Source organism: Thermobia domestica, chromosome 14 (assembly GCF_964235325.1).
Source record: "Thermobia domestica chromosome 14, izTheDome1.hap1.1, whole genome shotgun sequence".
Taxonomy (NCBI): domain Eukaryota; kingdom Metazoa; phylum Arthropoda; class Insecta; order Zygentoma; family Lepismatidae; genus Thermobia; species Thermobia domestica.
Genome location: NC_137467.1, coordinates 201,175,404 through 201,201,468, shown reverse-complemented (window position 1 = coordinate 201,201,468; position 26,065 = coordinate 201,175,404). Strand labels below are relative to the sequence as shown.

The window sequence follows — 26,065 nt, the reverse complement described above, 5'->3', positions numbered from 1 at the left end:
GTGAGGACAATACACTAATGTGAAAGGGGCAATTGAAATATTGGTAGTACTGGGCACCACTACTCAGAATGGGATATACACTCGTCAGTGAGGGGCACACTGCACAGAATAAGATCAATAGATTAATATGTGAAGGATTAGCCAAGAAGTAAGAATGGCGTCGTTTAGGACGAGCATCTACTTTTATCAAGGAAGTTCGTCATTTGGCACTGGTTCCGAAAAGAAGCTGTTCTTTTCATGTTTGTAACTAAAAATTTCCGGAAATTTGTATCTCTAGTTGTAATGTTTGTAATGTCTGTAATGTTTGTAACCTAGTAGTTCCACGAAACCAAAATTACGTGACTAGATTTGTTACTCGTTACCAAGTCAAATAAACCGCAATATAGACTGCTGATTGTCTAATTAATATTTTACCGAGCGAAGTAGCTCAAGTGGTAGAGCGTTGGCTTCGCATTCGGAAGGTCGTGGGTTCGATTCCCGCTGCCGACCATCCTGACTGGGGTTTTCCAGCGTTTACCTCAGTCCTACCGGGCAAATGTCGGGATGGTACCTACTACACAGGCCCTGGCCGATACCTTCCCAAATCCTTTCCATTGTTATTGTTGTTGTTAGATATCCAGTGTAAAATGGCCTCTGAGCTGTATTTGTGATTGTTAAATAAATAAATAAATAAATAAATAAATAAATAAATAAATATACAAAGCACATTGCAGAATTTACTATCAAATAAATAGTACAAAACCTGTCTACTCAGTTCTAGCTATCATGATTATGTACAAGGACAGATCATAGAGAAAATTGTAATATCATGATCGTTATGCAAATGAATATAATATTGACATTCAGTTGTAAATACTTCTAAATGTTTAATATATAAAATCAGTACCGAAGATGGATTTAGTAATCAGTAATATTAGTAATTTGACAATTATGAAAATTTTGTAACATCTATAGTGATCCCATTATATAGTGATTCGTTTGATTGGAATTTAGCGTTCCTTTTAGGAGCGAAGTTGTATGAGACGTAGACCTACAGCTTAACGTGGGATCCGAACCACATACCAGAAACTGAATCAGGTCTCCCGCGCCCAAGGTTAACCAAATAACCAAAAGAGAGCTGAGTTGATTTTGAGTTTAATGTCTCTTTCAGCAGCGAGGCAATATGAGACGGGGCCTACTAATTAATGTGAAATCCAAACCACGTGAGCTCCCACCGGGAATCAAACCCGGGTCTCCCACGCTAAAGGCGCGTACGCTTAACCGCTTAGCCACGAAGGAGCTCTACCCAAAAGAGAGTCTTATTCAGTGAATGTTACACAATCATTCAACATTTACTATCAAGTTATATAAAAAGCAATGTAAAAATGTTATGTAAAAAATTAATTTCTATGAAAATTGCTAAATGCAAAGATCTTCCACATTGGTTTATTTCGTTTCCACACGTGAGATGAGCTCGTAGTTTTTTTTCTTTTTTCTTTTTTTTTTTTATGGGATTACACATTGTCTAGGGAGGGGGTGAAAGAGACTCCAAGTAACAAACGATATCAAAACAGAAAAATCATACGTGAAGACGAATAGGTTAGCAGAAGACCGTGGAGCATAGAAGCTTCTCAGTTGAAACAAGTGACCTTCCAATAATGGCAGAATACATATGATGATGATAACAATTTATAAAAATTAAAATTTAAATAGCTTTTTAATATTATAATTCCTGAGTGCAAACCAAAGTTAAATAAGCAGCACTATCTGCTGCTCCGTGCTTACAATAACAGAGAGATTAACACATCCATAACCTTGACGTCATAATTTATATTTCGTCAAATAGATTTTCAGCGAACATATGAGACTTTCGTGAAGGAGATGCGAACTCAGCAACAGATACATTCAATCTGAACACTCGGAAATTACATTTGATGTGTTAAAATAATAATACCAAACTGCTCTCTGGAAGCCAGTTCTCGTTCCTATAAATATAGTTTGTGGAAGTCGTTCTTCTTTCCCTTACGATTACTCTGACCATGACCATACAGAGTGCAAACAAGCTTTTGTTGAGTTCGCTTTCACAATTCGGAATGCCTTATCTTACCTATGTAGGACTGTTGTCTCTCACCTGTGTTATGACGTGTTTTTTTTATTCCCGATTTACACGTGAACGTTTTGTCAGAATATCGGCATAATTACGATTTATCACCTGAATGTGTTAACTTATGTCTACTCAAATTAAATTTATTAGCAAACGTCTTACCACAATCTTCGCATATATGTTGCTTCTCACTGGTATGTGTTGTTATTAGGTGTCTATTCAAATTAGATCTATTTGCGAACGTTTTACCACATTCTCCGCATGAATGTGGTCTTTCATCTGTATGCGTTAACATGTGATTGAGTAAAGAAGTTTTCTGAATGAAGGTTTTACCACATTCTAGGCACGAATGAGGTCTCTCACCTGTATGAGTCAAAGTGTGGTTTCGCAAAGGAGTTTTCTGAGTAAATGTTCTACCACAGTAATGGCATGAATACGGTCTCTCACCTGTATGTGTTAATGAGTGTTTCCTCAACGTAGAATCATGAGTGAATGCCTTTCCACACTTCTTGCACACGTATGGTCTTTCACCTGTATGTGTAACTGAATGTTTTATCAAGTGAATTTTTTGAACGAACGTCTTGCCACACTCATTACAAGAATGAGGCTTTTGGTTTCTATGTGCTTGTAAGTGAACTCTCAAATGAGCTTTTTGAGTGAATGTCTTGCCACACTCCTGACATGAATGTGGTCGTTCGCCTGTGTGTGTCAGCATGTGTTGCGTTAAAGTAGCTACTCGAGCAAATGTCTTGCCACACTCCTTGCATGAATGTGATCGCTCACCTGCATGAGTTACCACATGTTCCGCTAAAGAAGTAATTTGAGCGAACATTTTGCCACATTCCGGGCATGTATGACCTCCTTTATGACTCAACATGTGATTCCATAACGTAGATTGATGATTGTGTTTCTTATCATGCATCCGACTCTTAACACCTGTCCTGGAAAAAATAAGCTTTCTTATTATTATAATGCTTTATTGAGATAATTTCTTTCTACACATAAACCTACAACCCAACATGACTCTTTGTAATACAGCATTCTAATTAGTTTTACTTTATGTACAATAGGATGTCCCTTATATAAGGTAATTTCGTGTTACGATACGCACACCCGCGAATTGTATTCTATGTAACCGTAAACACGCATTAGTGAAATAGCAGCTCTCTACGAGAACGTTAACCCGTCCCGACATGACAAAATCATGAAATGACGTTCCATATTATATAATTTAAAATGTCCAACTGTGATAATGGAGAATCCAAAAGAGACAGAGAAACGAAACTTTGCATGAAGCAATTAGAGGAAGGACACCTGCCCGTGTATTCACGAACATCATAGAATGAACAATGTTGCCAACCCAAGAGAAAATTATGTTTTTGTCAGGGTGTAAAAAAATCATGATTTTTTAAAAAAAATCATTTTTGATGATTTTTTAAATTTAAATCGATTTTTTGATTTAAATCAAATATTTCTCCTCGCATAATACAAGTCGCGAACTGAAGAAAAAGCATTACGAATTAGTATTAAATGCCAATTATGCCATATAAGTGAAAATATTGGGGTTGAATTTTGAATTAATCCCCAATCGTTAACCTATTTCAATCCCAAACAATGTTTCTTAACAATTTTAAATTATGGCTTTTTTTTCTCTCTCTCTCTTTTTGGTAAATTTTAGACTTTCAGTCAAGCATCATCCCTATTTATCCTAGGATCATGGTTCATCCCTCATTCTCTTCAGAATAGAACAGTCTTTAAAAGGGTAACATTCACATTTTCCCTATCATGTCTCTGAAGCGGGAAATTTTGAGAGAAATCAGGATTTTTCTGATTTTTTTTTTAATTGACCCCTATGGACTTCCCTGTGTTAACGCACAATTCTCAAAATCAACTGGGAAATACTAAGGGTTTACTAAATGTGTGTACAAAATTTCAAGCTTCTATCTTGAATAGTAAGGGCGGGAAAAATATTTAACAATAAGCTAAGAACATCCTCACAATACCCCAGATGACCCGGATGTAATATAAAAATTTCCTCAGACATCTCCATTTATCCTAGAATCATGATTTGTACATTATTCTCTTCAGAATAAAACCGAGTTTCAAACGGTACCATTCAAATATCTTCATCGTATAGGCTATCTGGGACTGGAAAATCACTAAAAAAAGGGATTTTCTGTTAAGAAATATCCCCTTTTTTACTTTTTACCCCTCTGTGCCGCCTCTGTTTAAAGGCAAAGATCTGAAACAAATCTACAAAATACTAAGGGGTGCAGTGAATGTGTCCAAAATTTCAAACTTCTATTTGCAAAAGTAAGCCCGCGAAAAATAATATCCCCAAATATCCTAGATTCCCGTATAAAACAGGATCTCAGGTAGCAGTTTCCTGAGACATCTCTATTTATCGTAAGACCATGGTTTGTACATCATTCTCTTCGGAATAGATCAGCCTTTCAGATGGTACCATTCATATGTCTTCATCTTAGGAGGGAAAGTCGCGAAGAAAGCTATTTTTTGTTAAAAATATCCGTTTTTTTTTTTTTTTTTTTTTTTTTTTTACATTTTTGCCCCTCTGGACCCCCCTGTTTTTACGGAGAGATCTGAAATCATCTGAAGAATACTAAGGGTTCACTGAATGAGTGTGCAGAATTTCAGTCTTCTGAATGCAAAATGTAGGCCCACCAAAAAATAAAAAAATAGACACAACAAAGAATATCTTTTTTTAATTTATGACGTCATCCCATCCTATGTCTCGACGCAGAGAGACGTGAAAGCATATGTAACGTGCTCTACAATGCCTTCAGTCCTGAAAAAACGAAGTAAAAAGCTTTATTGGTACTTTTTTAATCGAATAATGAAAATTTTATCCTATTACCTAAAAATAGGTGATATAATTTAAAAGGTTAAGCGTTAAGGAAAAAGTACAGCAACGCTTATCAAAGTGACACTTTTTTTTCCACAAAAGTTACTGATATTTGGCAGGGGCATACTTTTAAGGAAATTGTAACTAGCTTACGGCACGAAATACATAAATTTTGCCTAAAGTTATATAATCTAAAAAAATTCGGAGAGGGGATAGGACACTTCTAAATATGCCCTATTATGTGGGAGCAAATACGCGCACACAAAAGAATGTCGTCTTAAATGTCAGTGGTGATTTCCCCATTGGAATAGTTAACGATTTACAATATAAACCCTATGTTACGAAGAGAAGAAAACAGGATTGCCCTGTTACCCGTTCAAAACGGGATTTTCCCTAATCATCCTCTGCATGACACTTGTTTTTATACTATGCTCTACATACGGCACATTTGAATCTCATTATATTATGATTACACTAGTTAACAAATTTAAACTTTTTGTTTGTTACATGAGAAAAATCACCTGATCTTAAAGGAACTTTTTGCGCTGAATTCGAATATGCACTCGGTTTCTCTCCATCACGTACAGTTTTCCCGTAACAGAGGGATTTTCGGGAAATTCCCTCAAAATTTCCCTTTTTCAGATATTTTATTCCCCTAGCTCCTGTCCCCTTACATATAGTAACATAGAAATTATACCTAAGTATACCTTGATTTATATTTAATAAACCCTAAGTTTCGTAAAAATCGCTTTGTTCTTTCTAGAGAAATAAATATATTTGTATGTATACTGTGTGCACTGTTTAATGCACCTGATAGTAATGCTTTCAGATCTCCTGAGTTGGGGTAAAAACGATTTGCTTTATTACTACAAACACAGACATAAAAATGAATATTTACAATAGTCAACAACACACTTGTATTGCTCTCTGTAAATTAGAAACGTGTATAAAAATAGAATGTACTTCCAACGTATTTTTTTTAAAACGTACAGTATATGTATATCTTAATACATATATATACAATTCTCCAAGTTTTTTCGTTTTGTTCATGAAATGGTTATCAATATTTGTTATCAAATGTAACAGAATGCAAAAGAACTTCCACTTCCAGAGCCCCCTACCAACTGGGAAGAGATATGGCCAAAAGACTCTGATGATGATCATGACCTTGATGAACCATCGACATCAACATGTACATCCAAGGATCCAACGTTCATCCCTGACTGTGTTCGCGAGCCACATTTCACATTCCGGCAATGTTAACTTAATGACCTAGTCCGTGATTGGCACCTGACAAAACAAGAGGCGGAACTTCTGGGATCAAGGCTCCAGCAGTGGAACTTATTGGATGCAGAAACGAACATATCAGTGTACAGGAAAAGGCATGTTCAATTTTCAAGCTATTTCTCAATGCAAGATAATGTGTGCGTATGTACGGATATAAATGGGTTGATGGTGGAGCTAGGAATTCCTTACGTTCCAGAAGAATGGAGGTTATTTATCGACGCGTCAAAGGTCAGCCTTAAAGCTGTCCTTTTACATAATGGAAATAAAAAACCTTCTATACCACTTGCGCACTCAGTGAAGATTAAAGAATCCTATGACACCATCTCAACTTTGCTAAATCTTATAAATTACAAGGACCATTGTTGGCAAATATGTTGTGATCTCAAGGTAGTTGGTATTTTATTAGGATTGCAGTGAGGTTACACGAAGTACCAATGTTTTTTATGTTTATGGGATAGCCGAGCTGATGACAAACATTATGAAGTGAAGGAATGGGAACCTAGAGTGAATTACGTACCTGGAGAATGCAACGTCAAATACACTCCTTTGGTAGATCCTAATAAGATATTACTACCGCCACTTCATATCAAGTTAGGACTTATGAAAAACTTTGTCAAAGCCATGGACACATCTGGTGAAGGTTTCAAGTATTTGCGAGATAAGTTCCCTAACCTGAGTGATGCTAAGATTTCAGCGGAAGTGTTTATTGGTCCCCAAATTAGGAAATTAATGCTTGATGATAGCTTTGACAGCAAGTTAAACAGTGCTGAGCTAGCTGCCTGGACAGCATTTAAGTGTGTTGTGCGCAACTTTCTGGGCAATAACAAAGCTGAGAGTTACACAGAAATCGTACAGGATATGATACAGAAATACAAAGAGTTGGGTTGTAGGATGTCTTTAAAAATCCACTTTTTGCACTCCCACCTCAGCTTCTTTCCTGCTAACCTAGGTGCTCTCAGCGACGAACAGAGGGAAAGATTCCACCAAGATATAATGGCAATGGAGAAAAGGTACCAGGGACGATGGGATCCTTCAATGATGGGGGACTATTGTTGGGGTCTTGTTAGAGAATGCAACATTTCTTACAAAAGAAGGAAGTAGTGTACGTTTTTGTAACCCAATGGAAGTTTCATATATTGTGATAGTTTTGATTGTCTTTTCATGACCTTTTGGTACATTTGTATTATTGTTTATTGTAAATTGTCACACTTGTAAATTATATTGTATTATATTTTATATATGTGTTTGTGGTAATAAAGCAAAACGTTTTACCTCAACTTAAGAGATCTGAAAGCATTACTATAAGGTGCAATAAACAGTACACACAGTATACATACAAACATATTTATTTCTCTAGAAAGAATAAAGCGATTATTACGAAACTTGGAGGGTTTGTTAAATATGAATCAAAGTATACTTAGGTATAATTTCTATGTTAGTATATGCAAGGGGACAAGATCTTGGGGTGTAAAATAAACAAAAAGCGAAATTTTTGAGGGATTTTCCCGAAAATCCCTCTGTTACGGGAAAATCGTACGTGATTGAGAAAAACCGAGTGCATATTCGAATTCAGCGCAAAAAGTTCCTTTAAGAACAGGTATATCCTTTTATGTAACAAAACCTTTGTTAACTAGTGTTATCATTTTCCATAATCGAAATAACAGAACAGAAACGAGATTTTACTTATTTTCACTTTAAATTATTTCGGAATTTGACTTAAATCAACGATTTTTATTTAAAAAATCAAGTGATTTAAATCAATCCACCCTGTTTTTTGTAAATCGAATGACCTAAATTGGATATCATTATTGGAAGCAATATGAAAATAAAGACGAAAGAAATAATAAACGCAGATCAATGTTGCAAACTTTTCGAGAAATACCGCGAATCATGTGTTAAATGCAAACGTCGTTGGACCACACAGGATGTGAGGTAATAATATTTCGTTCCCCTTAAGTATTTACAAAAACTGTTTACGCTACCTCCAACTCTAGAAGGGTCCGTTGAACAGTGTTGCCATCAACATAAGATAAAAGTTGAGTTTGGAAAAGGTACAATAACTCGGAAAAGTAACTAGTGCAGTGTGGTTTAAAACCTATAATGCAAAGCGGTAGAACATGAGGAACAGTACTGTGGTTATGTGAGATCGATAAGTCAAGTACTGACTGAAATATTCGGTATCCTGTTAAAGCTGAGAAGTGTTGTTTGTAAAAGATGACAATGCTCCGTGCGCCAATGGCGTTTGCATGTTTCACGTTATTTGTCGAAACCTTTGCAACATTGATCTGCGTTTATTATCTCTTTTGTCTTTATTTTCATTGTTGCTTCCAATGATGGTGTCCAATTTACAAAAACAACTTTCTTTTGGAAATGAAATGAAATCTTTAAGTTTAACGTTCCACGGTTATGCCAGTTAGGCTAAAGGAGACGATGATAATGAGAAATGAGTGAAATGGGCGAATAAAGAAAGTGGGAAAAAACGGGAGAGCCCCGAGAAAACCCACGAGCACGATGTTTGTCCACTACAAAGTCCACACGGCGCGAGCTGGGATCGAACCAGGGACCCCAAACACCAGAGGTGAACGCTCTACCACTGAGCCACCGCGCCCCCATTAACTTTCTTTTGGGTTGGCAACGCTGTTTATCCGGTGATGTCCGTCAATACATGGACAGATGTCCCCTTTCTCTAGTTGCTTCGTGCAAAGTTTCGTTTCTCTGTCTCTTTTAGTTTCTCCGTTATCAGGTTCGACATTCTAAATTGTTTTATAATGTGGAAACGTCATTTCATGACTTTGTCGGCACGGGTTAAGATTCTCGTAGGGAGCAACTACTTCAGTAATGCATGTTTACGGTCACATAAAATACATTTCGCGGGTGTGCGCTATCGTAACAGACGGGCTAAATAGCCATAAATGCTGAAAGCCCAGAAATCTAAATCCTAACCCTAACCTAAATTACCTTATGTAAGGGACATCCTATTATACATATATCTCATCGCAAATAGAACCTGTACATTACTAGTATTATAACTAATAATAATGCTGTGTACAGTAAACGGGAGTAAGAAATTCTTCTAAATTCCGGTGGAATTCACGGCCTTACGTTCGACAGATTTCAATGCCAAGCAATAGTGGTTTTAAGCCACAGCGGAAAATCAGTCCATATTTCATTATTTATTACTATTATGAAAGTTACACGAAACACCATCTTAAACCTGGAAGTGAATTCAACCAATTTAAACTCAAAGCAATACGCCTATTGGGAAGCTTGAAAAGAAAGCATGTACTGTAAGTAATGAAAATCGGATATTTTTAAAGGAAGTTGCCTTTCAACAATTTTTTAGATATAACTCATCTCTTTCTCCTGATTTGTTCAACATGGAATAAACTACCGTTGCCAGATCTTACATTTATAGGAATTTCATTTCTTTTTATTTTTCCCGTCCGCCTACTCTCTCTAAATATTTTAGCCTTATCTGTCATTCGCTAATTGGAGTGTGGAAAATAATGGTACTGTTTTTCATTTCTTCAAACTGTTGAAGTAATTGAAAAATTATAACCTTAAGCCGTGTGGAAATATCAAAGAAAGCCGTTCACCATTCAATAATTAAATACACCTTAAGCAACCGTGTTTATTAATTTGTTCTTACATGTTTCGACAACTGCTTGTCATCATCATCAATACGTGAATCTTAAGGAATATTTACGTTGATTCATGGACTCATGTAATGGTAACTTTTAGTTCTTAAGCAAAAAGAACTATGACTTTGAAATTTTTACTCCATTAAATTACTTGAGAATGAAGAAGCTATTTTAAATTTAATTTTTTTTTACGAAAAACGCAAAAGAAGATTTTAGAGAGTAAGGTTTTTGAAATATAGGTGTAACCGTTAAATTGAAGCCGGTCTGAGTGCGAACTTGATACAAAATAAATAAATAAAAAAAAAAGTTCTAATTTCATTGAATAACGGACACTGAACTTCGTATAGTACATACCAGAGAGAACTTATCATATTATGTTATTTTCATAATTTGAGCCCAGATAAGCATATAAAAATATGGTCATTAGATTAAAATAGTCGGTTGCTCATATCTACGTATTATTTAACAGAAGACATGAACAGGTTGCCACGTAAACTGCGACACTAAACTTCATCTTCCCTTCCAGTAATTTTATGGAGTAAAAAAATTCACAACTGTATTTTGCTGTTAACGAAGTTTAATAGTAGTTTTCTTCTAAGAACTAAGAATTTATAATTACGTAAGTAATATTTTACGAATCAATGTAAATATTCCATAACAGTCAGGTACCGGTGATTATGATAATGGCAAACAGTCATTGAAATAAATTAATAAATACAAGTGCTTTAAGTGTGTTCAAGATTAGTGTTTCATCATTAAGTGTGCACTCTTACCAGTTCATTTAGTGATCTAAACTCAATTATGGTTTGAACATTTTCATTTATTCTTATTAGAACTAAAACTGAACGTAGAAGTGTGCGTATGGAAGTTAGAAAAAAGAATATGATCTTTCAAACACAGTTTGTGATATATATATATCCAGGGGTGCCCACAGAGGGGGGCTATGACGCATACTGCGTCATTGAAATAGTTGGGGGGTTAAAAATCTATATAAATATGTTTGAGGGGGGTGTAAAAATTAATCGAAAAGGAGATTTTTTCATGGAAGAACACCTCCGGATAGACAATTGGAGGGGTGCGTCATGGACATAAGGGGGTGGGCACCACTGATATATATATATATGTACAAAGTGCCGTGTCGTGGAGCAGGGTTGGCTGATTTAAACCAGCTGTTAAAAAAAAAAGAAAAAAAAAACTGGTTTAAACCAAAAAACGAAAAATGTTCGTAAAAGTGTAAGTGTTCGTAAAATCTTGATGAACAAATATTTGTGAGTTATCACATATCACTCCCGTATAATATTCGTATTATATTCAGAGACTTAAATTCTCCATTCATTACTCAAAGAGATTATACTACAAAAGCAGCTTTTGTTTTTTTTTATAAGTTTATGAATGCTTCTTTTGCGATTTTTTTATAGTTTATTATTATTATGCAATTGCAATCACAGAAAACTCCTAGATATTGTTTCGTTTTAATAATGTTTACTATTGATAAAATACATCGAAATGTCATATTTTGTGTATATGTGGCGGGGCTCATACAAACCCCATGAGAGGCATTTATTGAAATCAGAAGTATTTTTGGTATCTATTTATGTATAAATGGGTCAGAACCAAAGTAGACTCAAATAATTCGTATCTTTATTCACTTTTCTTACTAATATGAAAATTAAGTCGTTGTATTTCTTTAACTTGGACTAATAAAAGTCGTAACTTGGACTAAATTAGTTCTTCTGTACTCTGCAGTATTTTGAAATTGTCCATATTTAATTCTGTATAATGGTTTCACTTGTGCAACTGTTTATCTTTTTGTCCTTCTGAAATGACTCTTGACAATTACGTAAAGATCAGTATAACGTATTTTTATCAGGAATTCTTCGTGAGTGAGTCGGCAGACGTATCGCATTTGTGACGAATTAGTCCCGGTTTTGAGTTCAAATGGAGGACAATTTCTCTCGAATGTAAGCCGAGCAGCGGTTTGGATTCCGCTTTAAGCTTACTTGAACCCTTCCAGCATAACCCGGTTGTTGCATAATAACACGAAGGCGAAACAAACTTATTTCTGTCCATATGTGATATAAATAGATACAGTAAATTATTAAACCAAAAAAAAAAAAAAAAAAAAAAACGAGTTTTTTGGTTTTTTCAATAAAAACAATGGTTTTTGCCAACCCTGCCGTGAAGAACCAGAGCCCGGGGAGAGGGTATACGACGGCCTCCCCACACATATGAGTGAGGTCGACAAACCAGCTCCAAAGCGCCACTATGGTTAACCCGAAGCGTAAGAAAATTTTCAAAAATAAACCCTGCTTTTCCTTGATTTTGAGTACTTTTCATAACTTTTCTCCTTCTATTTTATATATGAGGGGTCTAGTAACAAAATCTACCATATTCATTTTTCACTTCCACTACCATATCCTATGCATATTGTCTCAAAAAACGTTATTATTGCTGTGCTCGATTTTATGCGTGCGAACATTTTTGTAGAAAATAATGAACAGGTTTCACTGTTGAAAGAAAAAAATTACAGTCGCTTGTTAAAACAGAGCTACATGTTTTTCTCATTTTCTCAAAAAGTGAAAAATGGATATGGTAGGTTCTGATACTAGACTCCTCATATCTGCACATGCATATTCTGACCCTGGTGAAATTAAATCTAAAAATAAATAAATAAATAAATCAAATCAAATAAAATAAAATAAAATACTGCTGTTGATCTAAAATATTCCAAGTAATTTTTCCTCACTTGCCTTGTCTTTTTACCCCCGAATTTTGCACCCCTTACTTCAACGCCTGGGGCCGTCGCTCCGCTCGCCTCACCCCCACAACACGGCACTGCATATACAAACATACATATATAATTTAAAAAAAAAAAATTAGAAATACAATATTACCTTTTAACTTGTGATCCGTTTACATCGCCTATTTCATCTTCGCTTTTGTCATTTAAGATTGATTCAGGTGATTGTGTAAATATGTCCAAATCTTCCATCTTTAACTCGACGTCAGAATCATTTAATTGGACGGCTTCATCGTTGATTTCAGGCTCTGGCTTTACTAAACGATCTGAGTTGGATGTCGAAGCACATACCACACTTTCACGCTTTGACAGATCATCTTCAGTCGATTCGTTGATTTCTGTGAATGTCATATCCTCTGTTTCCTCTTTCTCTTCTTCCAAATATGAATCATCAGTTTCAACTTTAATAAATATTTTAGATTCCATGAAGCATTTATCATTTTGCGTTTGATATTCAGCACTCATCATGACGTCAAATTGTAATAATTCATCAATTTTAACATATCTAGTATTTACTAATTGCTTTACAATATGTTTATTTTCAACTGTGTAGCAGCATGCTCGATAGTCACCTCTTGTTTGACAGATAGTCCTTTTAATGCAACCTACAAAAATAAATGTAAGAAAGTGATACAAAAACACGAAATAATGATTGAATTCGTGCAAACATTTTTATCATCAAAGTACAATGTTAAGAGCATGTATTATCATAAAAACAACAACAACAGACTTTCATAGTATTTCTCTACTTTTATGAAACACACCTTCTTTGTGAGCTCCCTCATGGTTAAGCGGTTTGTGTACACGCCTTTGGCGTGGGAGGCCCCGGTTCGATTCTCATTAGAAGCTCACGTGGTTCGGGTCCCACGTTAAGCTGCAGATCCACGTCTTATATAGCCTCGCTGCTGAAAGGGAAGCTAAAGTGGAAATCTATTTTTTTTTTTTTTTTAATTTGATGTTAGTCTTACTCCAATTCTTTCGGTCGAAATTAGTCAAAAGCGAAAAACATGAACTTTCATTTTCACATAACTATCAAATGCACAAAAAAATGCACGGTAACCCTCCAATATACAGGGTGTTTCAAAACACCACCGACAACCTTCGGGAGGTGATTCCTGACAGCTAGATATAAGGAAACAAAAAGTATAGACCAACCTGAGAGTACAAATGCTTGCTTTCGTAGTTATAGGCTGTCGAAAACACGAAAAAGTTAACTTTAAAGGTCCACAGCTCCAAAACTATGGGACCTACAGTAGTAGGATCAAGATTTCACTTACGAACTAATATGTGCGCTATCCAAAAATACATGTTTTAGAATTATAAGGTACTCACGCAACAATTTTTATTAAAGAAGTTTGGCTACGGGCATATAATCTGAAGTACTCACCAACTATCTCTATAAAAATTGTTGTTGAAGTATAGACTAATAAATAAGTAAGAGATGGTCCTAATTTACGTACAAATTGACTCTAAATATTACACTTTACCACCTACAAAATTCCTACAAAATTGCTTAAAGATTAAAGTAAACATTAACTTTGTACCAAGACAGAATATTTGTTATTTTCATATAATTTTGACCCTCTCTGGGGTCTTCATAAGCAGTGACGCAACCAGCTATGAGCTCACGGGACCCAGCCCCCTCCCGAAACTAACCTGGCCTATCTTATACAGCAGCACTACAGACAAATTTTGTTGAAATTTGCAAAAGTCATTATTTGATTGTCATTTGTCCAGTATCTTTAAAATATGCAAACTCAGACATACACACACACACCCTGAATGATGAGCACTCTTACAAGGGAACATCTTATATTGATAGTAGCATTACCCAATCAAACAATGCACAATTTATAGAGGAGTGAAGAAATGTGAGAAATCCAAAGTTTTATGGGCCGACACCCAGAAACACAAGAGATACAGAGGAAAAAATGAAATGAAATCTTTGAGCTTTACGTCCCACGGTTATGCCGCTTAGGCTAAAGGAGAATGAGTAATGATGAGTAATGAATAAAATGATGGAATGAAGAAAGTGGGAGGAAACGGGAGAACCCCGAGAAAACCCACGCACACGGTGTTTGTCCACCACAAAGTTCACTTGGCGGGGGCTGGGATCGAACCCGGGACCCCAAGCACCAGAGGTGAACGCTCTACCACTGAGCCACCGCGGCCCCGTGAGATACAGAGGAAAGAAAGATCTAGAATCATATGAAGATAGTAATGCAAAAGATGCACTGACACAGAAATAACCTCAAAATGATTAAAGTAATCAAAATGGTATTTACACAACAGTACAGTATGCAAACATTGTACCCACAGACGTGCTTAATAACAACATATGTAATGCAGTGTTGCCAACTGAGCACAAAATGAAATTTTGTTAAATAGCACGGAACACAAGTTATAACATCTAGCAAATCTATTTATGAGTAGAACCACACCTGTGAAGTCTTGATGTACAGTGTTGCCAACGTTTGAGGATAGGTCACATGAATTCCTTTATGAATCTTGGAAGTAGAAGACTACATATAGTACACGATTCGAACTAGTTAAAACCAAACTATGAGACCATAAACAAGAATATAATCACTGAAGTACGAAAATAAGGGACGAATCACAGTGTCGAAGCAGTTTTGCCCAAATGGAAAATCAGAATAGTATCAAACACAATACACAAAACTTCATATAGGACTTCATATAGGCCTGTCTTTAAACGTTGGCAACACTGTAAGGCACGACTTCACAGGCATGGTTCTACTCATAATTAGATTTTCTAGATGTTATAATTTGTGTTCTGTGCCATTTAACAAAACTTCATTTTGTGCTCCGGTGGCAACACTGCATTACATATCATTGAGCATGTCTGTGGGTACAATGTTTGCTTATTACTGTTGTGTAAATGTCATTTTGATCATTTTAATTATTTTGAAGTTATTTCAGTGTCAGTGCATCTTTTGCATAACTATCTTCATATGATTCTACATCATTCTTTCCTCTGTACCTCTTGTGTTTCTGTGTGTCGGCCCGTTAATCTGTCGAGGTTTATGTGCCAAATGATAATACATTTTTTAACCTGTGAAGTTATGTAGATGAACAATAATTGAAATTGGTAGCTTATATATTGTTCATAATATTGTAGGGTTTAACTGTACTTTCATAGCTATTAAAGTGTTTGGTTTTTGGAAGCATCTGCACCTGTATCATAGGGTTTCAAAATTCCTATTAAGTTCTCGACTATATTTAAAAAACCGTCGTTGTAATTGTAAAGTGTATTTTTTGTACATTTTATTGAATAGTTTTGCAAAGTTTGTAATATATGAACAAACCTAGAATCGATCAATGTATAAATGAATATTGAATTAAGTCAAAGCTTTGTACAAAAGGTAAAATCCAGTGATAACCCTAAATTAATTTCTCAGAATAGTAAATGTTAGTAAAGAGTGCGTAATCACATGCAAAAGTAAAGATGTACAGAATAATAGAGTGCAATTTTTAAAAATTAGAACCGTTAACAGGGAATTTGTGAATTTGAATTTTTATTTTAAGGCCTTTCAGAATGTTACTAATAGGGATAACTGATTTCTTGTAGTAGGGAGAATTCAAACTTTCAATTTTATCCATATTAGATGGTGCAGCACGTCATTTGCACATTCTGTATTAGATAGTTATGGTCCCTCCCGAAATAAAATCCTCGTTGCGCCACTGTCCTTTACTACTATTTCTTTTCTTGAATTATTATTATTATTATGATTATTATTATTATTTAAAAAGGTATCTCACTAATAATGACAAGAAACTATGTACAAATGTTCGTTACTAAGCAAAATGAATTCTATTTAGATAAAAAAAAAACTTTCACACTTATTCACAATCTGAAATAACAAAAAAACTACCAAATTTTCCTCCTCCTTTATGAAGCTTTTATTGCTACTATGATTTGTTATTTTTCTTTTAACTAAAAACTTTAATATATTTTGCAAAATCACTTAGTGCTAATTATTCTGGTTTTCAGTCCTCTATTGAATAGTACTCAATGGTCTACTATATAGTCTACTAAACAGTATAAATAATTACCAGTATTTATACCGTTTAAACACTTATAATTCATTTTTCAACAATAGGAGCCCAAACGTAGACATGTGAGGATCTACAAAGTACACAAAAAGTTATTGGTTTTGCGGTAGATCCTTCATTTTGGTATTTCAAGAATATCATCTACGGAATTAATAATCAACAATACAAATAGCAGTAAAGGAGAAGTTATTTATAAAGACCCCAAAGAGAAGTTGAAATTATACGAAAAGAAACTATCCTTTGGCAAGATGGGGGCTAAGCACCCAGATAACCGCGTTTGATTGGCCTATGACCTCGCATCTCTTAAACCCACACTTCTACCGAATTTCAAGTGTATTTTTCTATTTCAACTATCTAAAAGATCGTTGTATCCCAAGGAAACGCCTATTTAAATAACATAGGGATTTCTTCATCCCCCTTGAGACTCTTTAAAAATTAAAAAATATTCATTTTTGGCAATTTTCCTGTCGGTTAGTCCCGGAAGGTTACAATCACGCCAAATTTCATAATTCTAATTCTGCCACAAGTGCCTAAACATTTTGTGGTTTAGAAGAAGTCTCATATAAATAACATGCCAAAGATTTTTCAATTTCCCAAAAAAACACTCTAAAATTAGAAACTTTCATTCTTATTGATTTATTTAGGTAATGCTAACGAAAACGTACAAGCATACCGAATTTCAAGTTTTTATTCTAATTCCAAGTACCTAAAACATGAAATTATAGGTCCAAAAAGGACCCATTTAAATAGCATGGGGAAATTCTTCATTACCCCCTTTAGACCTCCTAAAAATTAAAAATATTCACTTTTGGCAATTTTCCTGTCGGTTAGTCCCGGAAGGCTACAACCATGCCAAATTTCAACTTTCCACCTCAACCGGTAGTACCCCTTTAATTTACGTCAGTTCATGTAGTTTTATATAGTTAGGATTAGGATAGGATATTCTTTTGGGATACAAGATTAGCCCTTATTTTAATTTATTAATTGTGCATGATTTAGCGTCCATCAGCAAATATTTCTAAACACTGTACGAATTTTAAGTATTTGAAGTTTTATTTGTACCCAACAGCGTTATATTGGATTTTTTTTTTTTTTTTTTTTTTTAAGTTTAGCGTCCACGATTATGCACCAAAGTGAAGAAAGACAATGATGATGAGATGAATGATAATAGTGCAATAACAAAAGTGGGAGATCCCCAAGAAAACCCATGTACATGGTGTTTGTCCACCACAAAGCCTACTTGGAATGGAAGCTGAATGAAACCAGGGATTCCACGCGCCAGCTTTCTAGTACTGCGGCATTGCGGTCTTCTTCCTTTACTTGTATTAAGATATGTTTTCTAAATCACATAAAAATTATTGAAATATGTCCCTTTGAATCTGCAGGAAAGATTAATGTAAAACGAGTACGAAATTTCTAATATGCTTTTGCTTTAGTTTCCAATGCTGGGTGTTGCGCTTTCTGCATAGCCGATGTGTTTGCGTTATGCATATTATCGATGCCTTATTACATTAGAGTAATAGCATGAGATATTAGTTTCAACCAACAATGAATCATATGGGATCTCCGTATGTATATACGATGTGTCACACTATAGCTGCATTAAACTTTCCTTTACCATATTCTTTCCATCGTCAACGTGCCTCCCGTCTCAGAAAGGTCCCCCAACCTTACTATGACCTGGACTAGGTCTAAGAAGAGCTTCTAGTCACTGCCTAGAAAACGTTGGTGCGTTTTTCGCACTTATAGGTCTCCTTATCGTTCAGTATAACTAAATAATAATAAGTCTTTAAAATGAAAACTACTGAATTTACCTTGATCTATTCACGGAGTACCTCCTCACACCTACTCCATACATGGTAAACATAAAGGTCTAAATTAACCTAACCTATCTTATTGCACTGTATTTCTGTAATTCTACAGGTACTGAAGCGAACCCTGACCATTTTATATAAAACTATGTCTAAGCATCATGCTAACTTATTTTAAGTCAGCATATTTCCATTAATGAACATGAGAGTTTAATTTAACGTTCTATGATTATGTCCTTTAGGTTAAGGGAGATGGCTGTTTCAGGGTGATAAAATATTTAGAGGAATGATATTGTAGGAGGAATCCAAGAAAATCAACGGAAATAATATTTTCCACCATAAACTTACTTGGCCGGGGATCGCCATTATAGGTAAGCAGTCTACTATAAGCGACCGTACCCTTTTAGTGCCATTAATGATATATTCACGAAATTCAGTGTTACTACCTTAGGAACTGTTTCTTAAGGAAGGAGTTACATCCCTCAGTTCAGATTCACTTTAGCAGGACTTTACAGTGTAGCGTAGAAATACAGTGTCCAAATATCTGCAATAAAAACTACGTGCTAAGTAGTCAATAAAAAACATGGATGTTACCGAACTAAGTCTGGGCAAGATGAAGGTGATAGCACATGGAGACAAACGTACAGAGAACACGCGTCTGTGACTGTGGGTATAAGCGTACACGAGAATATCGCTAAGAACACTTTACATATTACTTCTGTATGTTTTAAGGGTCTACTGCCACATAGAACAAGAAATTAAGAGGTTATCTTACACTGGAACATTGTTTCACAAAGCACTTGAGTTCACCATGGCTATATGCAGAATCCCATGCATACACATCGGATTACGTTTTGGAAAACTATTATGCATACCAGAGGTTAAGATTCTCATTACACAGAGTTAACTAACGTATATAGCGGCCCCGAAATACTAACTTAATGGAGAAATGAAGAGAATCGCACGAAATGTCAGCATGAGAGTAACAAGAAAGGTAATAAAGATCATCAGGGTAAAGTTATTAATTAGGGAGGAAAACAAAGTTAAATTCTGGACTGCATGGTCCGCGTATTGATGTGTTATTAGAAAAGAGGCAATAAGGCATAATTGTAACGTTAGTTCACTTTTCGTTACTTTCCCTGATTCAAATATACTTGGAGTACTTATATTATAAATGAATTGCACCACAGTTATGCAATATTAGATTATATATATTTTTCACTTATACGTTATTTGTCACCTTAAAATAACATACATCCAATTATAACAATATGGTTCTTCGTTCTATATTCTTCTACATTACCATAGCCACCAAATAAATAAGTTGTCATAGCAACAACAACAAAAAAAATCTCAATATAATACAAAATATTTAAATTACTTCTTTATGTAATTTCTTCTTCTTCTTCTTCTTGGTAGGTTGTGCCTTTTAAATAGCTCCTTTTGCCCGTAAATAAAACTACTTAAAAGTAACATAAGAAATATACATTATCGTTGTATAATGTGCCAGTGTTTAAAACTCATTTTCTTATTACACACATACATTAATCCTACTCCTCCCTTAAGGAACACAAGTTTATATTCCATGCATGTATTTCCCTGTGAGGCAATCTAGTACAGGAAAGAACTATTTTTCGTATGAGTTTTTGTAATTTTTGATATCCCAGGGACATGTATTTGACAGGAAGCTCCGGCCCCAACCACTCCTCTAAAAGTTTATTTACTTAATACAGTAGTAGGGTGTAGTTTATAGTGCTGTTTGGAAACATGAGAAGAGATGGATTCATTGCTTTCGTTATTTCTGAATAGTGTGTATTTGTAACACCTAACACTTGGAAGGTACTAGTTTTACGCAGAAATACATGAACATATATCTATTGAAGAGCAAAGAAAGCATGAAAATACGAAATATTCGTGACTAACAGTAAAAAAATGAAAGACGGGAACAAAGAAAGAGTAATTCTAAGTAACGTACATTATCGTGCGGGTTAAGTTTAGGGACACTACTCGAAATAATAGTTCAAAAATTAATTCACTCACTAATTTCCTTCTTATTGTCCTCCAAAACATTTACGCTGGACATGTCAATATTTCACTTAGTATATTTGAGACTGAAGGTGACCACCAGAAAACTAATTCTTAAAAATTATTGTTATTTCATGTTTTGGGTGTAAATACAGCGTCCGGATATATGCATAAAAATGATAGTGCACAAGATACCAAGAAAACCGCCACGTGGCCACTAAAAACACAAATGTCATTTAACCGAGTCAAGGCAAGACAAAGCAAATTGGCCCGCACATTAGCGTGGGAAGTATTCGAAGGGATCAGGCGCGTCAGCGTTGGTGGGTATCCACGTAAGCAAAAGTTGTGATAACACGTGGATTTTCGCTATGATGCGAGTTCCTATACCACTTGTAATGGTTTCACATAATATCTAATACAGTAATCTTTCAAGTGCACTCGTTTATTTTAACAGTCGTACAGCATTTGTAATGGTTTTACACTAGTAACCCCACATCTGTAAACATAAAATATAACGTGCAGGTTTACTTTTGGCGTACAACTCGAAATAATTGTTGGAAAATTATAATACTTTCCAAAATTTTCTTTTTATTGCTTTCTAATAGATCTGCGCTAGGCGACGTGAAAATATCTCACTTGGCTTAATAAAATTCAAGGAGGCCACTAGAAGTAATTGTTGAAAAATTACAATTCTTTAATTTGCTTATAAATACAGCTTCCGGATGTATGGCAAGAAAACTAGTATAAAAACAGGCCTATGTTTAGCAGAAGGGGTCCAGTTTTTTTCTCTAAAAAATGTTACAATTTTGGTAATTTCTGTTCACTTTCGGTTAGTTTAGGGTAGGGTTGGTTAGTTTAAGTTAGGTTAGGCCAGTTTAGGTTACGTTAGGTTAGTTTAGTTTGTGTTATATTAGTGTAGGAGTCCCGCATAATTTTCGAAAAAATGATAGAATTTCGCTTATTTCTATTAATATTACGTTAGTTTAGGTTAGTTCAGGTTAGCTTAAGTTAGTTTATGGTAGGTTAGGTTCGATTTGATTACGTTATGTTACGTCTAAGTACTTGCATCACTCGTTTCTCCTGTAAATTTTGTGTTTTTTACGTGCTTCTGGACCCCTTGTACTAAACATACCCCTAAAAACATAAACCAACCTGTGCTAGGTGGCTACTTAAAGTACGAATATTGAGTCTCGAAGAGGGCGAAGCTGGTGGGCCCGCTCGGTAGTGCGTCCGAATGGGGCAATCTCGTCAGCGATGGTGGGTATAAGCGTAAGCAAGGATAGTAAAAAAAAACTAGGACAACACCGCAAGCATGAACCTGATCCTTTCTAATCACCCCGTGCACTTCTTTAAGAGAGAATACACATTACGTACTGCAACCAAGTAAAACAATTATATTTACCTATGTTCCATCTGCAAAAAATAACATAGATACCATCAGAGATGACTCTTTCGAACTTCACGTCGTACGGTAATTATTATATTGTTTTAGTTAATGGATATTGTAAGCAATTTCATTACGTTTTCTTCCTCTCTACATAAACCATCCTGCTCACTGATTTTGCTCCTGTCACTTTCCACCCTTTGAGCAGTTGTACTATCATCAAGAATATGAAAGGTGTTTAGAGCTATCGAACGATTTATGTTTTCTTTTTGACAAAATCGTCCCGGATGGAATAGAATATTTTAGTGTCATTCAGCTTTACAAGTAATAGTCCAAATGAGATATACATTGAATATATAGTCTATATTGTCAGTGTTGGGTAAGTTACTTGTAAAAATGTAACGCGTTACAAGTTACTTTACTTTCTCTTAAAATGTAACGCGTTACTTGCCTCAAAAAAGTAACTGTTACTTTGCTTTGAAAGTAACGCGTTACTAATGCGTTACTTTTAGATCCGAAACTTTGAATATGTGAAAAAAACTTATTACTTCAGTTTTCCGTACTACTATTACTATTATTATTATTATTATTATTATTATTATTATTATTATTATTATTATTATTATTATTATTATTATTATTATTATTATTGCACGTTCTGGATCGGTTTATGTAAATGCAACGACAAATTTTTACTTGACAGCTATATGAACATTTTAATGTAATGTAACATTGACTAAAATACCATACTGCGTTACTCGTAGGGATGGGCACGAGTGAGTTGGAGCAAGTTTTCTTTGAAACTCGATTCGACTAGAAACAAGCACCTTTGAGTTCGACCCGAGAACTCGGCTTGAAAAATTTCCTCCAACTCGACTCGAATTCGGGTCGAGTTTCGAGTCGAGTCAAGCCAAATCTGGTGTATAGTTTCGAGTACTCTCTTCAAGTATCTTACATAGACAATATAATTATTATCAATGGTACTACTACTACAACTTATTATTATTATTATTATTATTATTATTATTATAACACTGTGTATAAACATGAAAGATAGGCGGTTTATATCTGAATACTAAAATGTAGTTGATTGCCAACCTCGGTAGTCGTGAATTCTAGGAGTCAAGGAGATGTTCACGAGCTTCTGAATTTGGATTGAGGGTCTAGGTTGAGTATTCGGGTTCGAGCCAAACATTGTTAAAAGTTATAGGGTACTAGCCAAATATCTTCAAAACTGCTCGGCCCGGGTTTAGAATTATCATCGACTCGAGCAGCTCGGCTCACAGCTCATTCACTATCGATCCAAACCGAGAAATGAGCCGAGCCAACAGCTTACTCAACCGAGTCGGCTAGAGCCCTTCGCTCAGTTGAGTCGAACCTAGCAGATGGCTCACCCCAACCAAGCCAGCTCGAGCCGATGGTTCACCCCAAGCGAGCCGGCTTGAGCCATCGGCTCAGTTAAGCCGAGCCGAGCTAAGCTTGTTATAAAAATCTCTTGTAGTCTCTATCGAGACGCGACGAGATGCGAGCAGTGTCCCCTCTCGTGAGCAACACTAAAAGTATTCCATATTACTGCTTAGCTTACATTTCTCATGGTTTTCGCTTTCCAGTGTAATCAGGCCATGATTTCAAAACGAGTTAAAACGAGCGAGCCATTTATCAAATTCGACTCGACTCGAAACTCGACGCGGAAAACAGGAAATCGGCTCGGAACTCGACTCGAGAATATTACTTTTGACTCGACTTGGATTCGAGTCGAGTTTTAGCTTGACTCGTGCCCATCCCTATGCGTTAGAAAAATGGTTGCTTATTATTATTCTGCTAAACTAATTATATAATAATAACGATGTTATGTAAAATTAAAAATACAGAATATAGAGAAACATTACACTACAACTGAAAAATGAGAACACATGAACTGGGGGTGAATCAAAACTTGCCAAAAACTCTAAAATCGATACTTGCTTCCGTAAGTTCGTAAGGCGAAACGGGAAAATGCACATCGAGATTTCCCGTTTAGCCTTACATTAAGATGAAAAATGATAACAGGTTTTACATGCAAATTTAATTGCTAGAGGTCATAAGGCGAAACGGGAAAAGGCGAACAGTGCAGGAATCGTCGGTCACGACATCGTTCAAGCTCCATTGTTCCATTCTGAGAAATTCACTTACAGGAAAGAAACATTTGTTTCCGAAAAAATATACATATATTGTAGTTAATCATCCGAAATGTAACGCAAAAAAGTAACGCAAACTAGGTACGTTATTTAAAAATTTGTAACGCGTTACCGTTACAGTTACTTTGGAAAAAATGTAACGCGTTACTAGGAAACGTTACTTGCGTTACGTTACTTCCCACCACTGTATATTGTAAAACTCTGTCCCATATAGGTTGTAGGTAGAGCGTTAATAAAAAGAGCATCTGGAATCGACTCGCACTTCTGGCTTCTATTGTAAAATTCCACTATGAACAGTATTTTACAAAAATACTATACAGATAATTTCTCTAAGTTTGCAGTGTTACATATAGGTAGTTTTTGACCGAGAGGTCGCAGACAGGATCTACACAGAGCCCCGAAGCAGGCTAAGCATAAGGAACCCAAAGCTGCGAAGCAAGCAGTAGGTTGGTTAGGTGACCACAGAGCCCCGAAGCAGGCTAAGCGGCTGAAGTTGGGATTCCCGACAAAACCCCGGAGAAAGCTAGGCTAGGAGAAAGGAAAAGCAAAGAGTCCCGAAGCAGACTAGAGGCCTGAGGTTAGGTTACTCCTAATGTTCCGATGCAAACAATAGGAGGGCCACCAGAAAACTGGTACAGGTCTGCTGTCCGCCTTCAAATGTATAGGGGCCTCGGACGGCGGTGGTGCTGCTGCTCTGTTGTCATCGTTTGCTTCGTGAGAGAAGCCAAAAGTCCATCGTCTGCAGGTGATAGTGGATCCATCTGGTGTGTAGAATCCTCTTGTAAAACCATGTGCTGGTGTTTGTAAACATAAGCGTGAAGTTGTTTGTATACAATACCACGTGGGACATTACAATATAAAACAAAAGAGAAGAACAATATTCAAAATATACAATCAGTTGCTGGTTAATAGTATAATAAATAGTCTAATAATATTTGAAAATAGAGTGACTGGAAATTACGACACAATTTCTTGACATTCACTAAACTCTTCAATTGAATAAAATGGAATTGCTATTAACCAATCATGTAACTTTCTTTTATAAACCTTTAACGGCAGCTGCTGTATAGAGGTTGTTAGTTTATTAAACAGCTTTGGTCCTAAACCTAAATAACTATTTCTGATCTTCGATAATCTAGTAAAGGGTACATCAATTTTCTTACACCATCTAGCATTATATGTATGTACTTCGTCCCTAAGTGTCGAATAAGCAAGGTTTTGCTTAGTGTAAAGTAGCACTTGATAAATATATAAATTAACTACCGTCATTAACTATAGTCAGGGTAAATAATGATTTACAGTGTTCTTTATCATGCGTTCCAATAATAATCCTGATAGCTTTTTTTTGCAACAGTAGGACATCATGTGCTTGACTACTGTTACCCCAAATCAAAATACCATATCCAATTATACTATGAGGAAATGCAAAATATGAATTTCTTATATACTCATGAGGAATTGTATCTTTTAGTTTTCTTAACAGAAAGACCGCTGGGGAAAGCTTGGTACATACGTATTTTACATGCTTTTCCCAGCTTAGTTGGCTGTCTATACATATACCAAGAAATTTAACCTCAGTTTTATCGTAGTTTTATTTATCATTGCAGTGATTAAGACTAAAGATTCCTTTTTTGTTTTGTCTCGATTAAGGACAAGACCATTACTTTTAAACCATGTCGCAGCATCTCATAGTGCGCCTTAAGTTTCCATATATACTTCTTCAAATCTTGTATTTATATTAAGTAGGGTAGTATCATCCGCGTATAGAATTGATGTGGCATTAGTATTTAAAGGTAAATCATTTATCATTATTAGAAATAGTACCGAACCCAGAACTGAACCCTGCGGTATCTCATATTTCACTTCTAAGATGTTTGAATGCATGTTGTTAACACTAACTATCTGTTTACGTTCATTTAA

General features: G+C 35.5%; 1 protein-coding gene across 1 annotated transcript; it reads right to left on the bottom strand.

Annotated features, from left to right (window-relative positions):
• Window positions 1-1,273: 1,273 nt before the first annotated feature.
• LOC145670531 (uncharacterized) lies at window positions 1,274-22,173 on the bottom strand. Its single transcript, XM_081739312.1, has 3 exons — window positions 21,987-22,173; window positions 12,769-13,279; window positions 1,274-3,024 (listed from the first exon to the last, which is right to left on the bottom strand). Exons 2-3 carry the CDS (start codon window positions 13,140-13,142, stop codon window positions 2,178-2,180), a joined length of 1,221 nt encoding a protein of 406 aa, XP_081595438.1. The 5' UTR covers window positions 13,143-13,279; window positions 21,987-22,173; the 3' UTR covers window positions 1,274-2,177.
• Between the last annotated feature and the right edge of the window lie 3,892 nt (window positions 22,174-26,065).

What these genes read in the sequence shown, in the direction of transcription:
- LOC145670531 (XM_081739312.1), bottom strand. Translation starts at nt 13,142, where the DNA reads ATGATGAGTGCTGAATATCAAACGCAAAATGATAAATGCTTCATGGAA. An exon ending in AACGGATCACAAGTTAAAAG is followed by an intron (nt 3,025 to 12,768) that starts GTAATATTGTAT and finishes TATTTTTTCCAG; the next exon opens with GACAGGTGTTAAGAGTCGGA.